Source organism: Aphis gossypii, unplaced genomic scaffold (genome assembly GCF_020184175.1).
Source record: "Aphis gossypii isolate Hap1 unplaced genomic scaffold, ASM2018417v2 Contig00791, whole genome shotgun sequence".
NCBI lineage: Eukaryota > Metazoa > Arthropoda > Insecta > Hemiptera > Aphididae > Aphis > Aphis gossypii.
In genome coordinates, this window is record NW_026083284.1 from 1 (window position 1) to 18,839 (window position 18,839).

General features: G+C 29.7%; 1 protein-coding gene and 1 long non-coding RNA gene across 10 annotated transcripts; one reads left to right on the forward strand and one right to left on the reverse strand.

Annotated features, from left to right (window-relative positions):
• The first annotated feature begins 6 nt into the window (after positions 1-6).
• On the forward strand, positions 7-4,801 carry LOC114124791 (uncharacterized). Of its 2 annotated transcripts, XR_007606806.1 has the most exons (13): positions 7-68; positions 1,038-1,170; positions 1,236-1,463; positions 1,597-1,767; positions 1,843-1,939; positions 2,006-2,107; positions 2,407-2,607; positions 2,682-2,768; positions 2,956-3,241; positions 3,376-3,487; positions 3,982-4,046; positions 4,156-4,324; positions 4,398-4,801. XR_007606806.1 is itself a non-coding variant. In XM_050210254.1 (10 exons), exons 2-10 carry the CDS (start codon positions 1,136-1,138, stop codon positions 3,399-3,401), a joined length of 1,233 nt encoding a protein of 410 aa, XP_050066211.1. In that variant the 5' UTR covers positions 7-68; positions 1,038-1,135; the 3' UTR covers positions 3,402-3,506. The 2 variants fall into 2 exon arrangements, 1 of the variants encoding a protein (XP_050066211.1); XM_050210254.1 differs by lacking the exons at positions 3,982-4,046; positions 4,156-4,324; positions 4,398-4,801 and having other exon boundaries at positions 3,376-3,506.
• Positions 720-7,668, reverse strand: LOC126555309 (uncharacterized). Of its 8 annotated transcripts, none has more exons than XR_007606813.1 (10): positions 4,854-7,665; positions 4,172-4,359; positions 3,746-4,106; positions 2,978-3,133; positions 2,357-2,634; positions 2,251-2,292; positions 1,832-2,123; positions 1,476-1,760; positions 1,229-1,393; positions 720-1,140 (listed from the first exon to the last, which is right to left on the reverse strand). It is a non-coding gene; the product is annotated as an uncharacterized LOC126555309 (long non-coding RNA). The 8 variants fall into 8 exon arrangements; XR_007606809.1 differs by having other exon boundaries at positions 1,832-2,274; positions 3,746-3,897; positions 3,967-4,106; positions 4,854-7,664; XR_007606811.1 differs by having other exon boundaries at positions 2,251-2,274; positions 4,854-7,664.
• Between the last annotated feature and the right edge of the window lie 11,171 nt (positions 7,669-18,839).

Genomic DNA, 18,839 nt, shown 5'->3' on the forward strand with positions numbered 1-18,839 from the left:
CTGTTTAGACATCATCAATCATGATCACAATTATTTTGGCGTACAAGAACCCGTTGTCGATCATAATGGTATGTATACAATAAACACATTTTTGATTGTAAATAAATATATTAAATGTAAATCCTTCATCTCCTGAACTTATTGCAAGTATTAAACTATTAATTATTTTGATTATTTACCAACTATTGGAAGCAGGGTCATATTAAAGGGGTGGTCTGGGAGGGCAATAGTCTACCCTGGCTTATGTTAGGGGCGTCAAAATTTTTACGGCGATTCTAAAAAAGTAAAAATGTTTACAAATAAGCAATGGAAAATTATAACTAATAGTGAGTATATAATAAATGAATTGTGTAATACTGGTTCCCAATCAACAACTGCAACATTTTTTTGGGCGAAGTGAAAAATTGTTTTTTTGTTTTTAAAATGATCTCTTGTTTGTCTAAGTACTAAATTGGACACCACAAATCCATATAATTAGTTTGTGGCTTATACCACATAGGAGTATGCAATAGAAATATTATAGGTAGATATCTAATTATTTAACTTTTTCAAAGGTTACTCGGCAGATGTTAGTACATTTTTAAAATGGGTAGTTTATTTATATGATTGATATTGGTTACATATCACATTACTATTATAATTAATTGAAATGTGGCATATACATTTTTTACAAATATAATTTATGGGCGGAACAGCTAGTATAGAATATAATAATTGAATTTAGTCTTCTATAAAAGTTTGTTATATATTATAATTTACAATTATATTTAATTAATTATAAGACACTTATTTTTAATTTTGTGTGAATAATAATTATTGAGTAAAAATACTGAAATAAGAAAATATATCCAAAGCCAGTAGCGCAAAAATGTTGTTGCCAACAGCGACCACATCTTAAATACAGCCCCTGATTGTAAGTGTTTTTCTTTAATTAAACCACTGGTACAGAAGTTTTATAATACATTCACGATACGGATTCCGGATGGCCATTTAGTATGCTTCTTAGGTAACATGTTATTTTTAATTGTTAATATTAGAACCTCTGCTTCCGGTTGCCGTAGCAAGACCACAGTCCTACACTGTAGTTTTAGGCATTCAAAGAGGCACAGAAATTATAAGGGATAATCTTGGGTTCATGTACTATAAGAACAAAGTAACAGATACTAAAATGTGAGTATTAACTGTAAAATTTATTATTAAACAAAAGTATATTAAATTATAAACATACATTTTAGTTACTTGTCATGTTACGAAAAAAAATTGGAAGGACAGTGCCATGCAACTGCTCATATATCTTCGGACCGCAACGATAATAGGTTGACACTATCAAAACGCCATTTTCATGGTGTCAGGGAATTTGACCTCAATGTTCCACTGCTTCGACAAGAAATAACTAAAAGAGCATTAGAGAAAACTATAAATTCATATTCTCCACGGGGAATTTATATGCAAACAATTGCAAAGTTAGTACCTACCTATAAACTAGTTTATTGCTTATTTTGTAAGTTTTTACAAAAGGTATGCAACTATGCATAGGTGATGGTTAGTTTTGATATCCTTATTTACTTGTTTTTGATAATATGATGTATGAATTAGTTTTCCAGAGGCTGCAGAGAATTATACATTTCTACAGAGTGTAGAGAGGATGCGGCGTTTAAGACGAACGTTTTTCCCTCAGACACCACGAAACATGGCAAATTTGCACGATTTATTGATGGCTGCTGATAATGAGTGTTTTGCAATGACACTACAAAATCCCCCTAACAGGTTAAAGTATATTAATTATTTTCATTTATTAAACACAAAACATAAGAAAAGAATTAAAACAAACCATTTTAATAGGTTTTATCAAGGTCCATTGCTGGTAGAGGGAACCGTGAGTGGTGTCATTTTTTGTAATGTAGCCAATATAAATTTAATTGCACCAGATTTGAGAAATGTTGGTCACAGTAAATCAATAATGTATATGAATGTTATTTAATGAATTATTATTATGAATTTTTAGGTCCGAGTAGCAGGATGTGATGGAACATTTAAGACCGTTCCAAAATTTTTAGAAAATGACGCCTACCAGTTATTTTCTTTCCAAGTTGTATTCAAGGATGTTGTAAGTTTCAATATATCTGTGTAGTGTAGTAGGTAGTATATTAATTTATTATGACTAGCATAATAATTTAGTATGACTCAAATTAAGTAATAATAATAATAATATCCATATTATTTAAATTAATATTTTATTCCACTACTCACTGTTAAAACCTTATATAGTATATCCTGTTAATTCAACAAATACTAATTTATTTAATGACAATTATTTTATGGAAATAGAATATTGTTGAATATTGTTAATACTTACAATGACATAATATATTCTATAGAATAATGTAATACATTATCTTGTTCCAGAGCTTCCCTTTAGTTCATGCCCTTCTAATTGGAAAAACTCAACAAATTTATGTTGAGTTACTTCATTACATTAGAAATGTGCTTCCATTAAATTATGATCAGCTCACAATTATTACTGATTTTGAGCAAGGGCTAATCAATGCAGTAAATGTAGTTTTCCCAGAAAGTAAACACCAAGGGTGTTACTTTCATTACTGTCAAGTAAATAGCTAATATCTTCCACTGAACCTTTTAAAATTAATAGTATGTAATTAATAATAAATTAATTATGTTAGGCAGTAATCAGATATGCCAGAAACAAGAGGAACAACTTGTTTCAATTGTTCAAAGCTGACAATAATGCTGCTCGTGTGCTTCGAATGGTAATTTGTAAAAATTAATAAAAATTATTATAATGTATAATAACTAAAATTTGTCTATAAAATGAACTATAATTTTAAATATCATTCATTATTTTTAATTTAATCTTTAGACCTTACCCTAACCACATTAACAATACACAAATTATAGTAACTAATTAATATATTTTTATTTTGTTTTTACACTCAGATTTTAGCATTACCATATTTACCTGCTACACAAATTGGTGATTTTTTTCCTTCAATGGAGGATGGTTTTAATTGCATAGTTGAATATGTAAACCAATTCCCATATTTGGCATTACAATTAAACCAATTTATGTTCAATTACATTTGGGATTATTGGTTTATAACAATGGGACCAGCAGCTGTAACAGTATTCAACCAGGACATTAGGACTAACAACTATGTAGAGAGCTACCATGCTTCGTTGCTAAGGCTGATAAAGCCTCATCCCAAAGTTTGGGAGTTTCTAAGTATAATTTAATATTTTTTTAGATAATATGTTTGGTGTAGCAAATTGTTTTATAATATTTAATATTATATTAGTAATATTTATTTAAGTGACTAACAAAACCTAAGTAATTTATGTTTTTTTTTTCTTTTATAGAAAAGGAGAGAAAAGTTATACATTGATGAAGCTTGTAAATTATGTTGTTTCTAAATGTTGCATGATAAAATCCATGTTTAACTCTAACCAAAGCTATATGTTTGTGTCTCAGGTAAGTATATTATACACACCGAATACTGCAGATACAGGTAAGCACTATATAATATGTATGATGTATATGTTAACCACCAACACTTAAGTATCAGTGTTGAGAAAATTTTAGAAATGATCAATAAAGAATGAAAATATTTGGCTAGGTAACAGTTTTAAAATATAATAGTAGTATTATTTAATTTGACTAACAATGAGAAATTCTTAATTAATAATTTTTTATCATATATAGAAAATAAAAGAAAGAATAAATCTTTACTTGTAAACTTGTATATGTTGTTGTATCTAAAATATATTGCACAATACAATCTATGTTGAACTTCAATTAAAGCTTTATGTTAGTGTCTCAGGTAAGTATACAGGATCCTAGATAACCTTAGAAGCTTATATTATCTTAGTATCAATTAACAACTATAAATCATAATGTAGATATTATAATATAATAATATTATTAGTAGGTATTTCTAATAAATAACTTACCTTAATTTATTACAGTTCAGTTACAATTTCTGGAAAACCAGCAGTATATTGAATTTCGTCAGGCTAAGAACAATTTAAATGTAGGTGTACCATTCACCATATTACATTATACAACTCCTCGTGGATTTATTTACCTAAAACTAAAATATTGGTTATTTTATTTAGAGTATTAATATTTGTTTTATACAGATTCGAAATGGAGTACCAGCTAGAGCAAGAATTCAAAACTCTAATGCAATTAGGAACTTCCTTCAGGACCTTGCTACAGATAAAAGTCCTAATCGTGTATTCACATTTTTAAGGCGTGCTGGTCATCGAGTAGATGGGTATATAGCCCAAGAAATTGGGCCACATCCTGGTATGTTTTTCAGTTTTTGAATTGCCATTTTATTTCTATAAAAACATAAAAATAAACATGTATTTACTTACAGGCGAAGAAGAGCTTCTTTTATTAGAGGCTGTGCAATAAATGTAAAAATATTATGTTTGTAAATATTGTAAATTTGTAATATTTTGTATAGTTTGTAATTTGTATATATCTTAGGTATGTACAGTTTTGTAAAGTATTTGAGTAAAAATACTCAATAACTTACTAAAAAACGTACCAAACTTTATGAGATTTATATTTGGATGGTCAAAATTTACATAATATTGATTATTTGTTTGTGTACAGTAGGTAATTTACAAAAAAAAAAAAATATTAAGCTGATATATTAAAACTTGATGTTACCAGTTATTGCCATAATGCATTATATTATTTTTAACAATAGATTTTTTTGTGTAACTTTAAATATTGTCAATAATATTGTGTGTAGGTACCTATACAAATAATAATTGCACAATCACAAAATAAAATATATTAAACAACATAACAACATGCTACTTACCACAATCTACTCTGGAAATAAATTATTATTTGAATCTGATTTTTGAAAAATTGAAACTTGAAAGTTTGAAAATAATAAAATAATAAATTTTAAATGTTGGCCGTTGCCCGTTTGGCTTTTAGTTTTTACAGTTCAAACTTCAAACTTGAAATTCAAAACATAACCTCAAATATATATTTGAAATTCAATTGGTAACGTTCTTAAACCTGAACCCTGGTTAAAGTTAATACATTTTTATCAAAGTATTTAGTTGAAATAAGGAAAACACTACTTTCTTGAAGAGAATTATAATATAATATAATATAATATGCCAAAAAATACCAAGTTAGCTTTGAACTTCAGACTTCTTGTTGTACCGATTGTGTATAATAGTCTACAACTAAATTAACTCTTACACCTCTGCTTAGTGCTGTAGGTCACGGCACACAAAATTATGCAATAGGTACCTACCTATTTGTAATAGTTTATAACGTTAATTCTTATTGTATATGGCGCACAAAATAAACTTAAGACACGCTGTCTTACTCATGGTAGATTGGTAATAAATAATAATTAATTTATGACGTACGTATATTCATAGTAGGTACGTTAGTTTTCCGCAAAACTGATTTTGAGTGTGTGATCTCATTATTACACTTATAAAAGAAATAACTGCTAATGTGAATACACCTACTGCTAAATATATATACTTTGTTTTAATATTAAAATGTATAGGTAACTTGTTTTATATCATTTAAGATCAATTATAACACTTAAATACAAAATCTATATCTAAAATCTATTACTAAATAGGTAGGTACAGTTAACACTATAAATGAAAATGAAATATATATGAAATAGGTATATACGATATGTCATAGATGTATTGAACTATGTGGCTATGTCTACTGTCTACAGTTATAATATTGTAGAAAATTTTCTTGTTAGACAATTTAAATTGGTGTAGTGTAACTAGTGTAGTACATATAATAATTTTTGATTTAATTTAAATACAAATATGATCTCCAGTCTCCACGAATTTATATATCATTATAATAAAATATATCTGCAAACTTCACCATGCCCCCAAAAAACTTCCAGTCGAGCCTGGGCACTGCCGGTTTATTAATTTGAAAAAGTAAAATTTTTTTATCAAAAATTAGAATTTTTAAAAAGATTACACCAAATAATTTAATTATTTATTACTGGTCAATTTTTAAATGTTTACTTGTATAGCTAAGTATTGAAAATTTGATACAAGGTTCCACGTAACACAATGAATCTAATTTGATTAATTTGGAATTTATTTTATAGATTCCTACATTTTTTTTTTAATCATATAATTAAATAATTAATATTGTATAAAATATCCAAGACTGAGACTTCTCATCTCCGATCAGAATCGTTTTTCGTATACAATGATATTATATCATTGAATTCAAATTTAATACCATCCATACTTGTAAACTAGGTACTGTACAGCAGAGCGACATCCACTTACTGGCCCGCTTTTTTAAATTAATAATAATAATTTGTACATTTACGGTTTAGTCGTGTATGTTGGTTGATACCTAGGGCACTTAAATAACTTTAAAATAAAAAAACTACGTCAAAATGTTGAAAAGTTTTGAAGATACATATAAAAATACGTAATAAAAATGCGTTTGGTTTTGATAAATAAAAGTTAATTGTCAATGATTTAATAAATAAAAAAGTTAGAGTCTAACTGTTACACCCACTCTTTAAACTGTTGAAGTACACCAGATATACAGAAGCTAAAGGTAAATAATAATAAGATCGGATACATGTAAATATGTATAATAATATAACAAATAACAATATGTCAATATGTATAATTGATATGAATAACTATAGTGCTCTGAGGCGTAATATAAAACAACGACTATAAATTGTCTATCATCGTCCTACAGGCTACTAGTGCTACTACATAGAACGAATAGAACGAATATGCTATAGTATTACAAAATGTCTATTCAGCGTACTATTTCTGCTGTACTACAGTGTGAATAATTTTACTTATAACCAACATACTATAGGGTGTTTTGTTTACATTCAACATAAACTTTAAAGGGTTTTTTTCATCATTTTTGGTATTTTTTATATTATGATGTCGGCCTGTCACTTGCCACCGAAACACATTGTATATACATTTGTATATATTATTACCTATACAATATTATATGTCTATAAAGTATATTTAATATAAACGTAAAGCTGAGAACATAATGCTTATCTATTTTGCTCAATATACATGATTGTACAACATTTTATTGAAAAAGGTTTATTTTTTTTTATTTTTTTTTTTGGGGGGGAGGGGTGCACAAGTCCCCTGTGCACCCCCTTAGTTGCGCCAATGATTATGATACAAAAGGCAGTGTTTGGTTGTTATTGGATTCATGAATGATATAGTAAAATAAAATATTAATTAATATAGTAAATAAATAATTAAATAATTAATTGTTGCAGTTAATATGATATTTATAGACTTTTAGGTAGTTATGAATTATGACTTATGAACTTTTGTAGCGTAGTAATAAAGTTATCGTTACAATACGAAATTTCCATTGACTTTAAAAATTAGATCTTATGTAGTTGTATGAGCTCCAATTTTAAGCAAATGTAATTCATAAGTCATAACTAGACCGTCTTTGTAAAAAATACTTTTAAAAAATATTCAAGTACAGATACTAATTTTGAAAAGTATGTTAAATACATATGTTTAAGTAATTAAAAAGTATTTCAATATTTTTGCTCAAGTAATTTGTAAGATTATATCATAGCTGATCTGAGTCACAAAGATTGAATTTTGTTTTCCGATTTATATAGTTTTTGAAATACTAATACCTACGTTAAGTCGTTTAGAAATCCTAACTTCTTCAATATTGGTCTTATCGTCTTGAAATCTTCGAGGTTCAATTCAGTGACACCTCTAGATGAAATTTCTGTTCTAAAAAAACTCGCATCTCGATTTTAAGATGGAGAATTTTGCAAAACAAAATTTCCCGCCATTTTTTTTTTTGAAAAATTCAAAATTTGAACCCGACTTTTAGCCCCTTAATATTCGAGTTTAAAAACTTTTTAAAACTGAGATCTGTTGTAGGGACTCTTCTGATTCGATACTCGAAGGTTTCATGACGATACAACTTATATTGAATGATTTAGGTTTTTAGATATCTTTTTAAAATTCATATTATATCGAAATCCTAAATCATTCAATATAAGTCGTATCGTCGTGAAACCTTCGAGTATCGAAGCAGAAGAGTCCCTACAACAGATCTCAGTTTTAAAAAGTTTTAAAACTCGAATAGTAAGGGGCTAAAAGTCGGGTTCAAATTTTGAATTTTTCAAAAAAAAAAATTGGCGGGAAATTTTGTTTTGCAAAATTCTCCATCTTAAAATCGAGATGCGAGTTTTTTTAGAACAGAAATTTCATCTAGAGGTGTCACTGAATTGAACCTCGAAGATTTCAAGACGATAAGACCAATATTGAAGGAGCTAGTATTTCAAAATTGACCTCCAGCCTTTCCAATTTTGTATTGTTAGCTCAAATATATATATTATATTCTTAGAGTGAATTGACCTATTATTAAATAGGTTTTAATATTTTATTCTTATATACCTATCGATTTACATTTACATGAATAAAGAATGAGCTACACACCTACTAAATGAAAAATAAAGTTCAAAATAATTATTACTCAAAAGGTTAGAGATACGTTTACCATAAGGAAACATCAAGTATACACAAAATAACATAATTTGTTTTTCAACGTTTTGCTACTCCGATTACGAGCGAAATAATGGCCGTACGTACTTCAAACATCATAGACCCATTTTTAATTCTCGTACGCCAATAGACTAGTATCTCGAGGTTAGTAATGATGGCACCAAACCCCAAAATCCAAAATACATGTAACTTTGTTATTTTAGATTCTGAGTGTAGCGAAGAATGTATTGATTTTACTATGTTGTGTGTTTTTTTTAATTTTTACTTAAAATATATTTTAATATATTTTAATATACTTAAATTAATTTATGGACGTACCTATGCAAAGTCAAGACGTAACTAACGTCTTAAACTATGCCTTATGTGACACATAAATTGACTTTAATGCATACGTACATAAGACATACAAGTGTTAAGAATAGTTATTACAAAATAGTTATTTAAATAATTTGGAATTTTCCAACTACTACTCACTAATTGGTAATCTGGCTGATACTTTAAAAAGAAAATGGATGAATAACTTGTTTTTAACTGAGTTGAATTTGTAATTGTTTTTAAATTAGCTTTAAATTGCCAATGATCAACTCACCTTAAAGGCAATCTGATATATAGCGTCATAGTCTATACATAATCTAAAACGTTATGTACCTATGTTACTTTATCCACTGCAATAAAGAATTTTACCACCAAATAATAAACAGTTTATTGAGTCATTTCCATCTCTATTAATATTACCAAAAGGAAACTCTTCAGATAATAATATTAGGTAAGTTGTTGTATTTTTTTATTATTAAATTTGTTACTTTTTATTTAAATTAAAGTTATGGTTATTTATTGATCTTAATTTTTTGATTTAAATATTTTATATTATGATGTATTTGAATGAATTTGACTTTGCATCATGACCACTGTCCATTGATCTCACACATAATTAATTGTTATATACTATATTACTTAAAAGTGTAAAGTGCACTTTTCCTTTACTACATACAAGAATTTACTATTGTTCATTTTTCTTAAATTATTAAAAGGTAAACTCTAAAAGTCTAAAATAACAATTTAAATACCAAATGTCCTGGTTTACAGGTGTTCAGTGGACCATACGTCCATACTACCATTATGTCTATTTATTTTTTTTATCCACCCACGACCCCACAATTTTTGCATTTTGTGTAAGCCAAAATTATATATACAATATTTGTCATTATGTAGCTCGTTAAGTGTTAAATCGAAGATTTTTTTCTGATATCGAAATCGAATTGATCTCACTATCTTAGTAGTGTTCAGCCCAGGCCCTATTTTTTAGTGAACCCCGACACAAAGTGTGTAATCCGAAATTGAAAGTGTGCACTACGGATTCGAGAAGTGTCTACTAAGTTTATAAAATTATAACAGATCGGTAGTTACCTAATAATAATGTACCTACACTTAGATTAGGTAATAAAAAAGAATTATTACTAAAAAAAAAGGAAATTGACATTGTATTAATGTAATATTGCGTATAATAGTATAGTCATGGAAGTTTTATAGAGAGGGGTATGGGGGCTTTGCCCCTACGGCTCGGTAAAAAAATGTGTAGAACGAATTTTTATGAAAAATAGAGGCTGGTTCAGCCTTGGGATAACTTTTTTCATTTTTTGATTTCCTAAAGTGTTGGTATTCGACATTTTTGGTTTTTAAAACCCTTAGACCCTCATTGATATTTTAAAAATATCAATATTAAAACTGCAATTAATTCAAAAAAATTAAATAATATTACTAGAAATCGTGAGTAGGTACCTACTTATAAAATAGCTGTATTCTAAATTATAATATGAAATTAATATATAGTTAAAAGTATTAAAATATGAATATATTATTTTGACCAAATGATAAAAACCTAACTTCACCGATTAAAATCTAAGTAAACAGGGTTTTATTTTGTAGAAGACAAGATTTCTCGCATTTTTTGAAAAATCGCTAGGTATGAAACCGAATTTTTATTTTTTTTGTTCTTATCAGGTTCACTGTTATCAATTGTTATCAATATCGGGATATCATTAAATATAATAATTATCAAATAATATAATAATTATCATAACGGTAAAACAGCCTAACCCCACAAACATAAAAATTATTGTACAATATAATTTTTAGAAATGTAATGTTGGCAACACATTTTATGCCGCCGTCTTTCGACCCGGGTCCTTATCATTTTTCGGACAACTGCCCCCGACCCACCATTTGATTGGGGAGGCCACGGAGTTGTTTTAGTTTTTTCGATTTTCAATAATTTACAAACGTCTTTAAACAAATTTGATAAAAAAAAATAAATAAACAAATAAATAAATAAATAAATAAATCAGAAAAACGGCTACAAAGGTCTATTATACTATCACGTTCCTCGTTGTTAAGGTGTTCCGTTTTAATAGTTTCCTTAATTTTTCTAATTTTATTATCCGCGTATTTTTCTTGGTTAGCATAAAAACACAATCATTAAAAGGTTCCCACTTTAGATTACTCGTGGTTAATTGATCGATAATAAATGGTTGCTCCGATATATTTACTATATTACTTATAATTTTATCGCCTTTTACTGGACTGATACTATTAGCTATAATTACGTCCTCGTTAATCTCGTATTTTTTTATCGTAATAAATTCGTGTTTAATTTGTTCGTCCGCTCTAATTTGTAAAACGCAGTTACTTCGCGGTGGAATAATTAACGTGTTATTATCGATTTCTTTTTTTTCTGGTATTATTAATATTTCCTTATCTCAATCTAATACGACTTTGTTTAATTTCAAAAATGTTATGCCTATTATACCTGCTTCAGGTATTGGAAAATCATCGTATACAATATCGAATTTAACTGTAAAAAGTTGTTTGTTAATGTAAATTGGAATTACCACAGATCCTACTGTTTCTACTGGACTTGCATTAATACCCTTAATCTTTTTTTTATCTTTTTCATTCACGATTATGTGACCTTTTAAACTTGAAATTTTTATAATGTTCATTTCTGAACCACTATCAATTAAAAATTTAATTTCGTTTTTAACAAATTTATCCGAAAAACACGTAATATGCTCTTGTGTTATTGGTGTTATAATACGAACGTTACTTCCCGATTGTATTTCACTGATAGACCTATCGTGATTTTACTGACCATTTCTTTCGACGGTTTCATTTTGTTCGTTACGTTTTAATTTACGACACTCACTTATATCGTGATTCTTTTTTCTACAATATTTACAGAATTTACTAGAATATTCGCGTTTAAATTCGGTCTTTGGACTTTGTCCATTATTCGGATTTTTAAAAGTAGCTAGCTTATGTTCGCTTGTTCTACATTCATTAGCATAATGACCAAATTTCTCACAACGATGGCATTTAATCGCGATTTTATCTCTAGTGTTTTTTTTATCAACTTTATTATTTTTATAATTCGGTGTTTTGTTATACCCGTTTATGCTATTATAAAATTCTTTTGTTGTTTCCTCTTCCATTTCAATTAAAACGGCTTCTTCGAAACCTTGTATGTTACGCGCTTTTAATAATAAACCGATAGTTTGTGGGATACCCGCTATGAATACGCTTAGTGCATGAGCTCGCACTAATTGCGCTATTATTTCTGATTGTATTGCGTCCCTACCTACCGTTAACGCGTTCATTAATTCATGGGCTGTTTCTTCAATTCTAATAGAAAAATCTTTAACTGATTCCTTTGCGTTCTGACGCATTTGACTTAACTGTACTTGTAAGTAAGACACTGAATGTGTCGACCCAAAAACGGTTTTAAATAATTTTTTTAATTCATCCCAGGTAGTAATTTTTTTATACCTCACGGCCGATAATGCTTTACCCGTTAATTGCGCCAGTATCGCTTCTAATATATTAGGTTTAATAGTATCGGAAATATTATTAAAAATGAACTCGCATTTAGCCACGAAAGAAATTAAATCGGACTCTGTTCCTCCCGAAAAAGCAGGAACCAATGCGGTTGCCCCTTGTAAACTTAATTTTTCTGGATTAATCATTTTTATTTTAAATGTTTCCGGATTATATGATACTACTTGCCAATTTGTGGGATCTCTGTCAGACATACAATATACTATAACAATATATTATTCAAATGACTTACAGAGCTTGCATCTTTATCCGTGGATCGTTTGAAAAGTTGACTTCCGTCCTTCTGGAATTTGATTTCTGTCCTACCTGGACTAGACCGTTTGATTGAATTCTCTCTGTTCTCCTTCCTGTCGTGAACGTGGTTTCGTCGGTGGGTCTCAAAGTACTTATTTTTTGATTTGACTCAAAAAATTTTCGTTTGATGAAGTATGACCCCACACCTGACACCAAATTTTATGTAGTAACCAGTGATAGTTACTGCACGCTTCTTTTACGACGAATGCACGTTCCGTCGTAGGTTGGAGAGTTGAGGTATATAAGTTAACAATAAATTAATATGACAATTGATACGTTTATTAACTTGTTAAAACAATAAATGAAAAGGCTTTCGTTAGCGTAAGCACAAGTAATTAGCTACCGGAGAGCAAGTGACAACACTGACTTAGTCTAACTGACTCTTAACTAACTCTAATTAAATCTATGATGAGGACTCATATTTATATGGAACATGCCGTGATGGAGAATCGGATGATCTACGTCTATGAAGTGGCGTGATGTGTCTAATCCAATCAGGAAACGGCATTAGTGGTCCGACTCGGTGGCGTGATATAGTCATAGGCCACTGGACTTCGGAACTACGTTTTTATACTAAAAACGTCGGTTTACTACACTGGTTATAGATTATATATGTCATCAATAAAAAGAAATCAAAATGACGGTATAATGGTCTTTATTAGAGAGAACATTAAAATAGAAATGCATGAGTATAAGCATTACATGGCTAACATCTTAACACTGAACTTCAGAGTTAACAATAATCAATTAAATATTTTATGTATATACAGATCCCCATCAGGTGATGTAAATGAATTCTTGACTACGTTTGATAATATACTAAAAGCTGAAAGTAAAGTAAATGGATATGTTATGATAATAGGTGATTTGAATATTAATATTGTGGGAACGAAAGCAATTAATAATGAATATCTTGATATGTTATCTGGTTATGGGTTTAAGTCATTTATTAATGTGTATACAAGAACACCCATAACATGTAATCACTCTTGTATTGACCATATATTTGTTAAATATAATAACTACGATAAAAACAGAATAGAGGCGGGAGTTATACAAGTATATCTGATCATTATTCAATAGTATTGGCAATCGAATTAGATAACATACTATTAAATAATAATTGTATATATAAAATGGTTAATTATGAAAAGTTAAAAGTGATTTTAACAAAAGAAATCTGGACTGGTATATATGGCGTGGATGTTAATGAATGTTATAATAGTTTCATTGATAAAATTATTAGCGCAATAAATAAATCAACAACAAAAAAAACCTCGAATTTAAAACAAAAACATTTAAAGGAATGGATGTCAACGGGTTTGTTAAATTCGGTTCGCCATAAAAATTATTTATCTCTAAAAGTAAAAAAACATCCAAATAATAAAAAATTGCATTCTTACTATATAAAATACAAGCTGTCCCGACACGGCGTTGCCCGCGTATTAGTTGGTTTTTTTTGCATTTTCGTAGGCCATGTATTAGTGTTATTATGTATGAGAAAATTTAAAAGTAATAGGTAAAGTATCTAAATGTTGAAATTAAGTACAAACCAACATACAGGGTGCGGCATAAGTCGGTTCCCGCTGTTTTGTTATCGCAAAACTGCTTATCAATTTAGTATTCCTTGTCATCAGTTCGAGCATAACCAGTGATTTTTTGTAATTATTTAATAATATAAATAAAATCTATTATATCTAATAATATAGTCGGGGAACCAACTTATGCCGCACCCTGTATATATTTTCTGAATTTACATTTTATTCATCTTATATTAAATTATTGTTTGTAATCAGTGACCTACTTACAAACTATCGTTCACTGTTCGCAAATATTCGAAAGATGTTGGTCCGGGAATATTCACCAGCAATAAACGCAAAAAGAAGCATTCACGTTGTTTAGGATGTACACTGTACAAAAAAAAGTCGTCCCAATATCTTAGCTTTAAATATGCCTGGGATCGATGTATGTGGTTTTCCTTGCTTACGGGGCTCCCACTTTTTCTCTATTTTATTCCATGTAAAATAGCGTGGAACATCGGTATATAATAATGTTTTTACAAATTGGCCAAATACATCAGATTTTTGACATAATGTAAAGAATTCAGTTAGTGTCATTTTCGGTGTCTCAAATGCTCTTTGGAGAATATTTTCTTCGGTAAAATATACTCGTTGACCGTTTTCAAGATGTACTGCAAGATGCTGGACAGAAGGTTCTCTTTCGTGTATTGGAAAACTGAAAATACGCCAGATAGCTTCGCTGCTGCTTATATAGCTACCCATCTGGTATCTTGCTATTTCGTCATTTTTGTTTATATTTTGTATTTCAAATACGGCCAAATCACTTCCTTTATTAACATATTTACAAATGTACTTAATTGATTTGACGGAACTGCAAAACTCGACATTAATATGAGCCTTATACGCTTTTGACAGCAATGGTGAGTACGGAACTACCCACCGATTATCAATTTCAACTTCATTTATAGAATTCGACTTTCGAATTGTAAATGTGTGACCACTATGCTCAGGGTCTCTGCGGCGATACAATGGATAACCATCGATATTCGTAATAGTATCATTGGTAAAGAGTTTCGGGAAACGTTTCTTACACCTTCCTTCTTCCATGCATGGTGATGCCATGTTAAAGGCACCGCATGGTCCGTGGATCATGTGACTGGTAACAATATCGAACAATTCTGAGTCAGTTAGTGGATCCGAAATTTCGGCAGAAATTATTTGGTCAATTTCTTCTGGACGGATTTTATCTTCAAGCCAAACCAAAATATGAGAATGAGGCAAACCTCGCTTTTGTCACTCAATAGAATACAGCCAGCAACGTGTGTTACCAAAAACTGAATATTTTACGATTAAATTAATTAAAGATTTTAACTTTTGTTTAAACACACGTGTAACGATATCGTGACGATGTATTGATTGTTGGCCTGGTAATAACAAACTTTTTATTTCTTCCCAATTTGGATTACACGTAAATGTAAAAAACAAATCAGGTCGACCGTAATGACGTACATAAGTCATCGCATCTTGTATGTATTCCTGCATGCTCCGTGGACTGCCGATGTAGCTTGAAGGTAAAATACATGCAGTTCCGATGTCATTGGCGTTTAAATTTTCATCGATGTTTCCGGTGATAGCATCTCGTAAATGGATGTATTCTTCTGATCTTAATTTAGCCTGGTTGTATCTAATATACCGTAAACGTTCACTTTCGATCTTAGCAAACATATCCACAACGTATTGATGGAATAGTTGACGATATCGAAGGATATAATTATCTTGATTAAGTCTAATCATCAATTGATGCTCGTAGTAGTTCATTGAACTAACTTTTTTATTTATTTCATTACCTAAAAAAAATGAGTTATTAATGGTTATAAAAATTAAGAATAAGAAATTAAAATCACCAAAATAATTTATTAAATAGTATATATTATTAAACGTACCATTGATTGGATCACGCTGTTTGATGTTGATGTGATATTCATCCTGCCCTTGCCAGAATATTAGGGGATACTGAAGTGAGTCATACGAACGATGAAGGTCTGTAATTATATGAACAGTGCTGTGTCGACGTATGATTTTGAGGTCGCTGTTGTTAACTGGATCACCAACCATAATAACAGCAACTTCATCTACGGTTGGCGCGTTGAACCTTCCAGCGTGTTCTCCTGAAGGTACTTTGTCGGCTTTGATGACAATTTGATAATTATCATTTCTTAATTGAGGCGATACTCTTTTAAATAATTGGATAAGTTGATTATAATTTTCAAAAAAGTTTTCCAAAGATTCCACAATTGCTCTCTCTTCTGCTTGTTCGATGAAATTATGCAGGCACCGAGTTGTTACGCGTTCCTCACAACTGCCCATAAAATAAATTTGGAGAAACTTTGGATCATCATTAGGCATTGGCATTAATGACCCAATCTTGTGGTACACTTGGCCTTGGATTTTGAACGTAGTTACAAAATTATTTCCATCAGATGTGAGGTCGCAAATTTTAGTTGCGCCAAGGACGTCATTTGGAAGCAAGAATTGAATTTGCGTGTCTTACGTAAAATTAATTTCGAATCGTCTGATTCGCCAGCAAGAAATGATTTTAAAGGTTCCGGTGGAATAGGAAGAGGTGCCAGTACAACTTTTCCAGATGCATAACACATACCAATCGTTTCATTGCGGAATTTAACGCTTGACAATATTGGCATATTTTATCCATTGCACCAATTATAATTTTAGTATCTGCAGAGTAATTGATATCTGGTGCATATTCGAACGCAAGGCGAACGAATGATGCACGTGTTAATACACGGTTGGTTTGTTGTCGCTCTCTGTCAAGTTCTCTAAATGTGGCTATGTGCCGTTCTCGCGCCGATCTTGTTCTCAATATATTTTGTCGTAGACGTTCATCACGCTGTTCTCGAGACTCTTGTCTGCGAATTTCTGCTGTTCTGATTTGTTGAGCTGCGTTTCTTGCTGCAATTTGTTCTTCCGATTCATGAGCTCTATTAGCACGCATACGTCGTGCATTTTTACTATACTGATTGTGTAGGTTATATTTCCGCGGCATTATACTAAATTTTAAAAAAATTAAAGAATATTCAATACTGAACACTGCACATAATAACACAATACCAAGTATTATGGTTAGTGTGTAGGTAAAGTAAAATACGAAAACACTAAACCGATACAAATTAAACTGTATAAATAAAAATAACAAACAAAACTCCTAACGACGCGATTAACTCGATAATGACTGACTCGGTCAGATGGTTACCAAATGTTATCAAAATCCGTAATTCATTATATTATTTTATATATTACCATAGCAACCACAAATAAATAAATATTATTCTCAAATCTTATAACCCCCATAGCAACCATTTATAAACAAAAATTTCTATCGTAAATCTCAATATTCCTGTTTGAGCACATATTATTAATAATACATATTGAAAAAAAACTATTCTATATTTTAAGTTGGACCATATTATAAATGGTTACCAAATTTTATCAAAATCCGTTCAGTAGTTTCGGAGTTTATCGCGAACATACATCGTGACACGGAATCTATATACATATAGGAGACCGCCCCGATTCACTCATCAACGCCCAGACTAAACCGCTGGTATAGGGACTTCAATTTTGTACAGAGGTTCCTTAAGCAACGTATAGGCGTACTAAGAAAGGATTTTTCAAAATTCGCATTTTAAAGGGTTGCTAAAACGGGGATTTTGTGATTTACGATGGAATTTTTGTTTATAAATAGTTGCTATAACAACCTGATTTATGTGTTGATACATTTACATTTAGTCATTCTTGTCCCAAGTGGAAGAATAACCAATGTAGTATTATATAAAGAGATGCTTCAATAATAATATAAAAATATAATAATATTCACGGCCTATAAATATATATGTTATCAATAAATTGAATAAATGTACTAGTGCTATGTTTATACCAAAACATACGCACACACACACAAAATTAAATTATGAATTCGACGTAATATTAGCACTATCAATACAATTAAATTAAAAACTAACACACGGCATACGAAAATGCAAAAAAAGAAAGTAACACACGGGCAACGCCGTGTCGGGTCAGCTAGTTTTTATATAAATAGATAAAAATAACTTTACAAAAATTTTAAGAACCGCCAAAATTAATTTTTATAAAAAAAAAATTTAATGATATTTCTTATAGTCCAAAATTAACTTGGAAAATGATAAAAGAGATAAAAAAAAAAAAAAAAAAATGAAGACAAATTAGAACTAATACGGCATAATGATGAAAATATATATTTATCAAAGGATCTAATCAGATTTCAAACGTGTTTAATAACTTTTTTATTAATATTGGTAGCAATCTAGCATCTAAAATTAAACAATCAAATTTAAATTATGAGGAAAAAAATACTAGTGAATCATTTGATGTTTATTTTAAAGAATTAATAAATGATCATGAAATTCTAAAAATCATTTCCAATCTTAAAGATTAAACTAGCCCATCTTGTTGGACATGGTACTTTTAGGAACATAAAATGTTTTGTTCTTTATT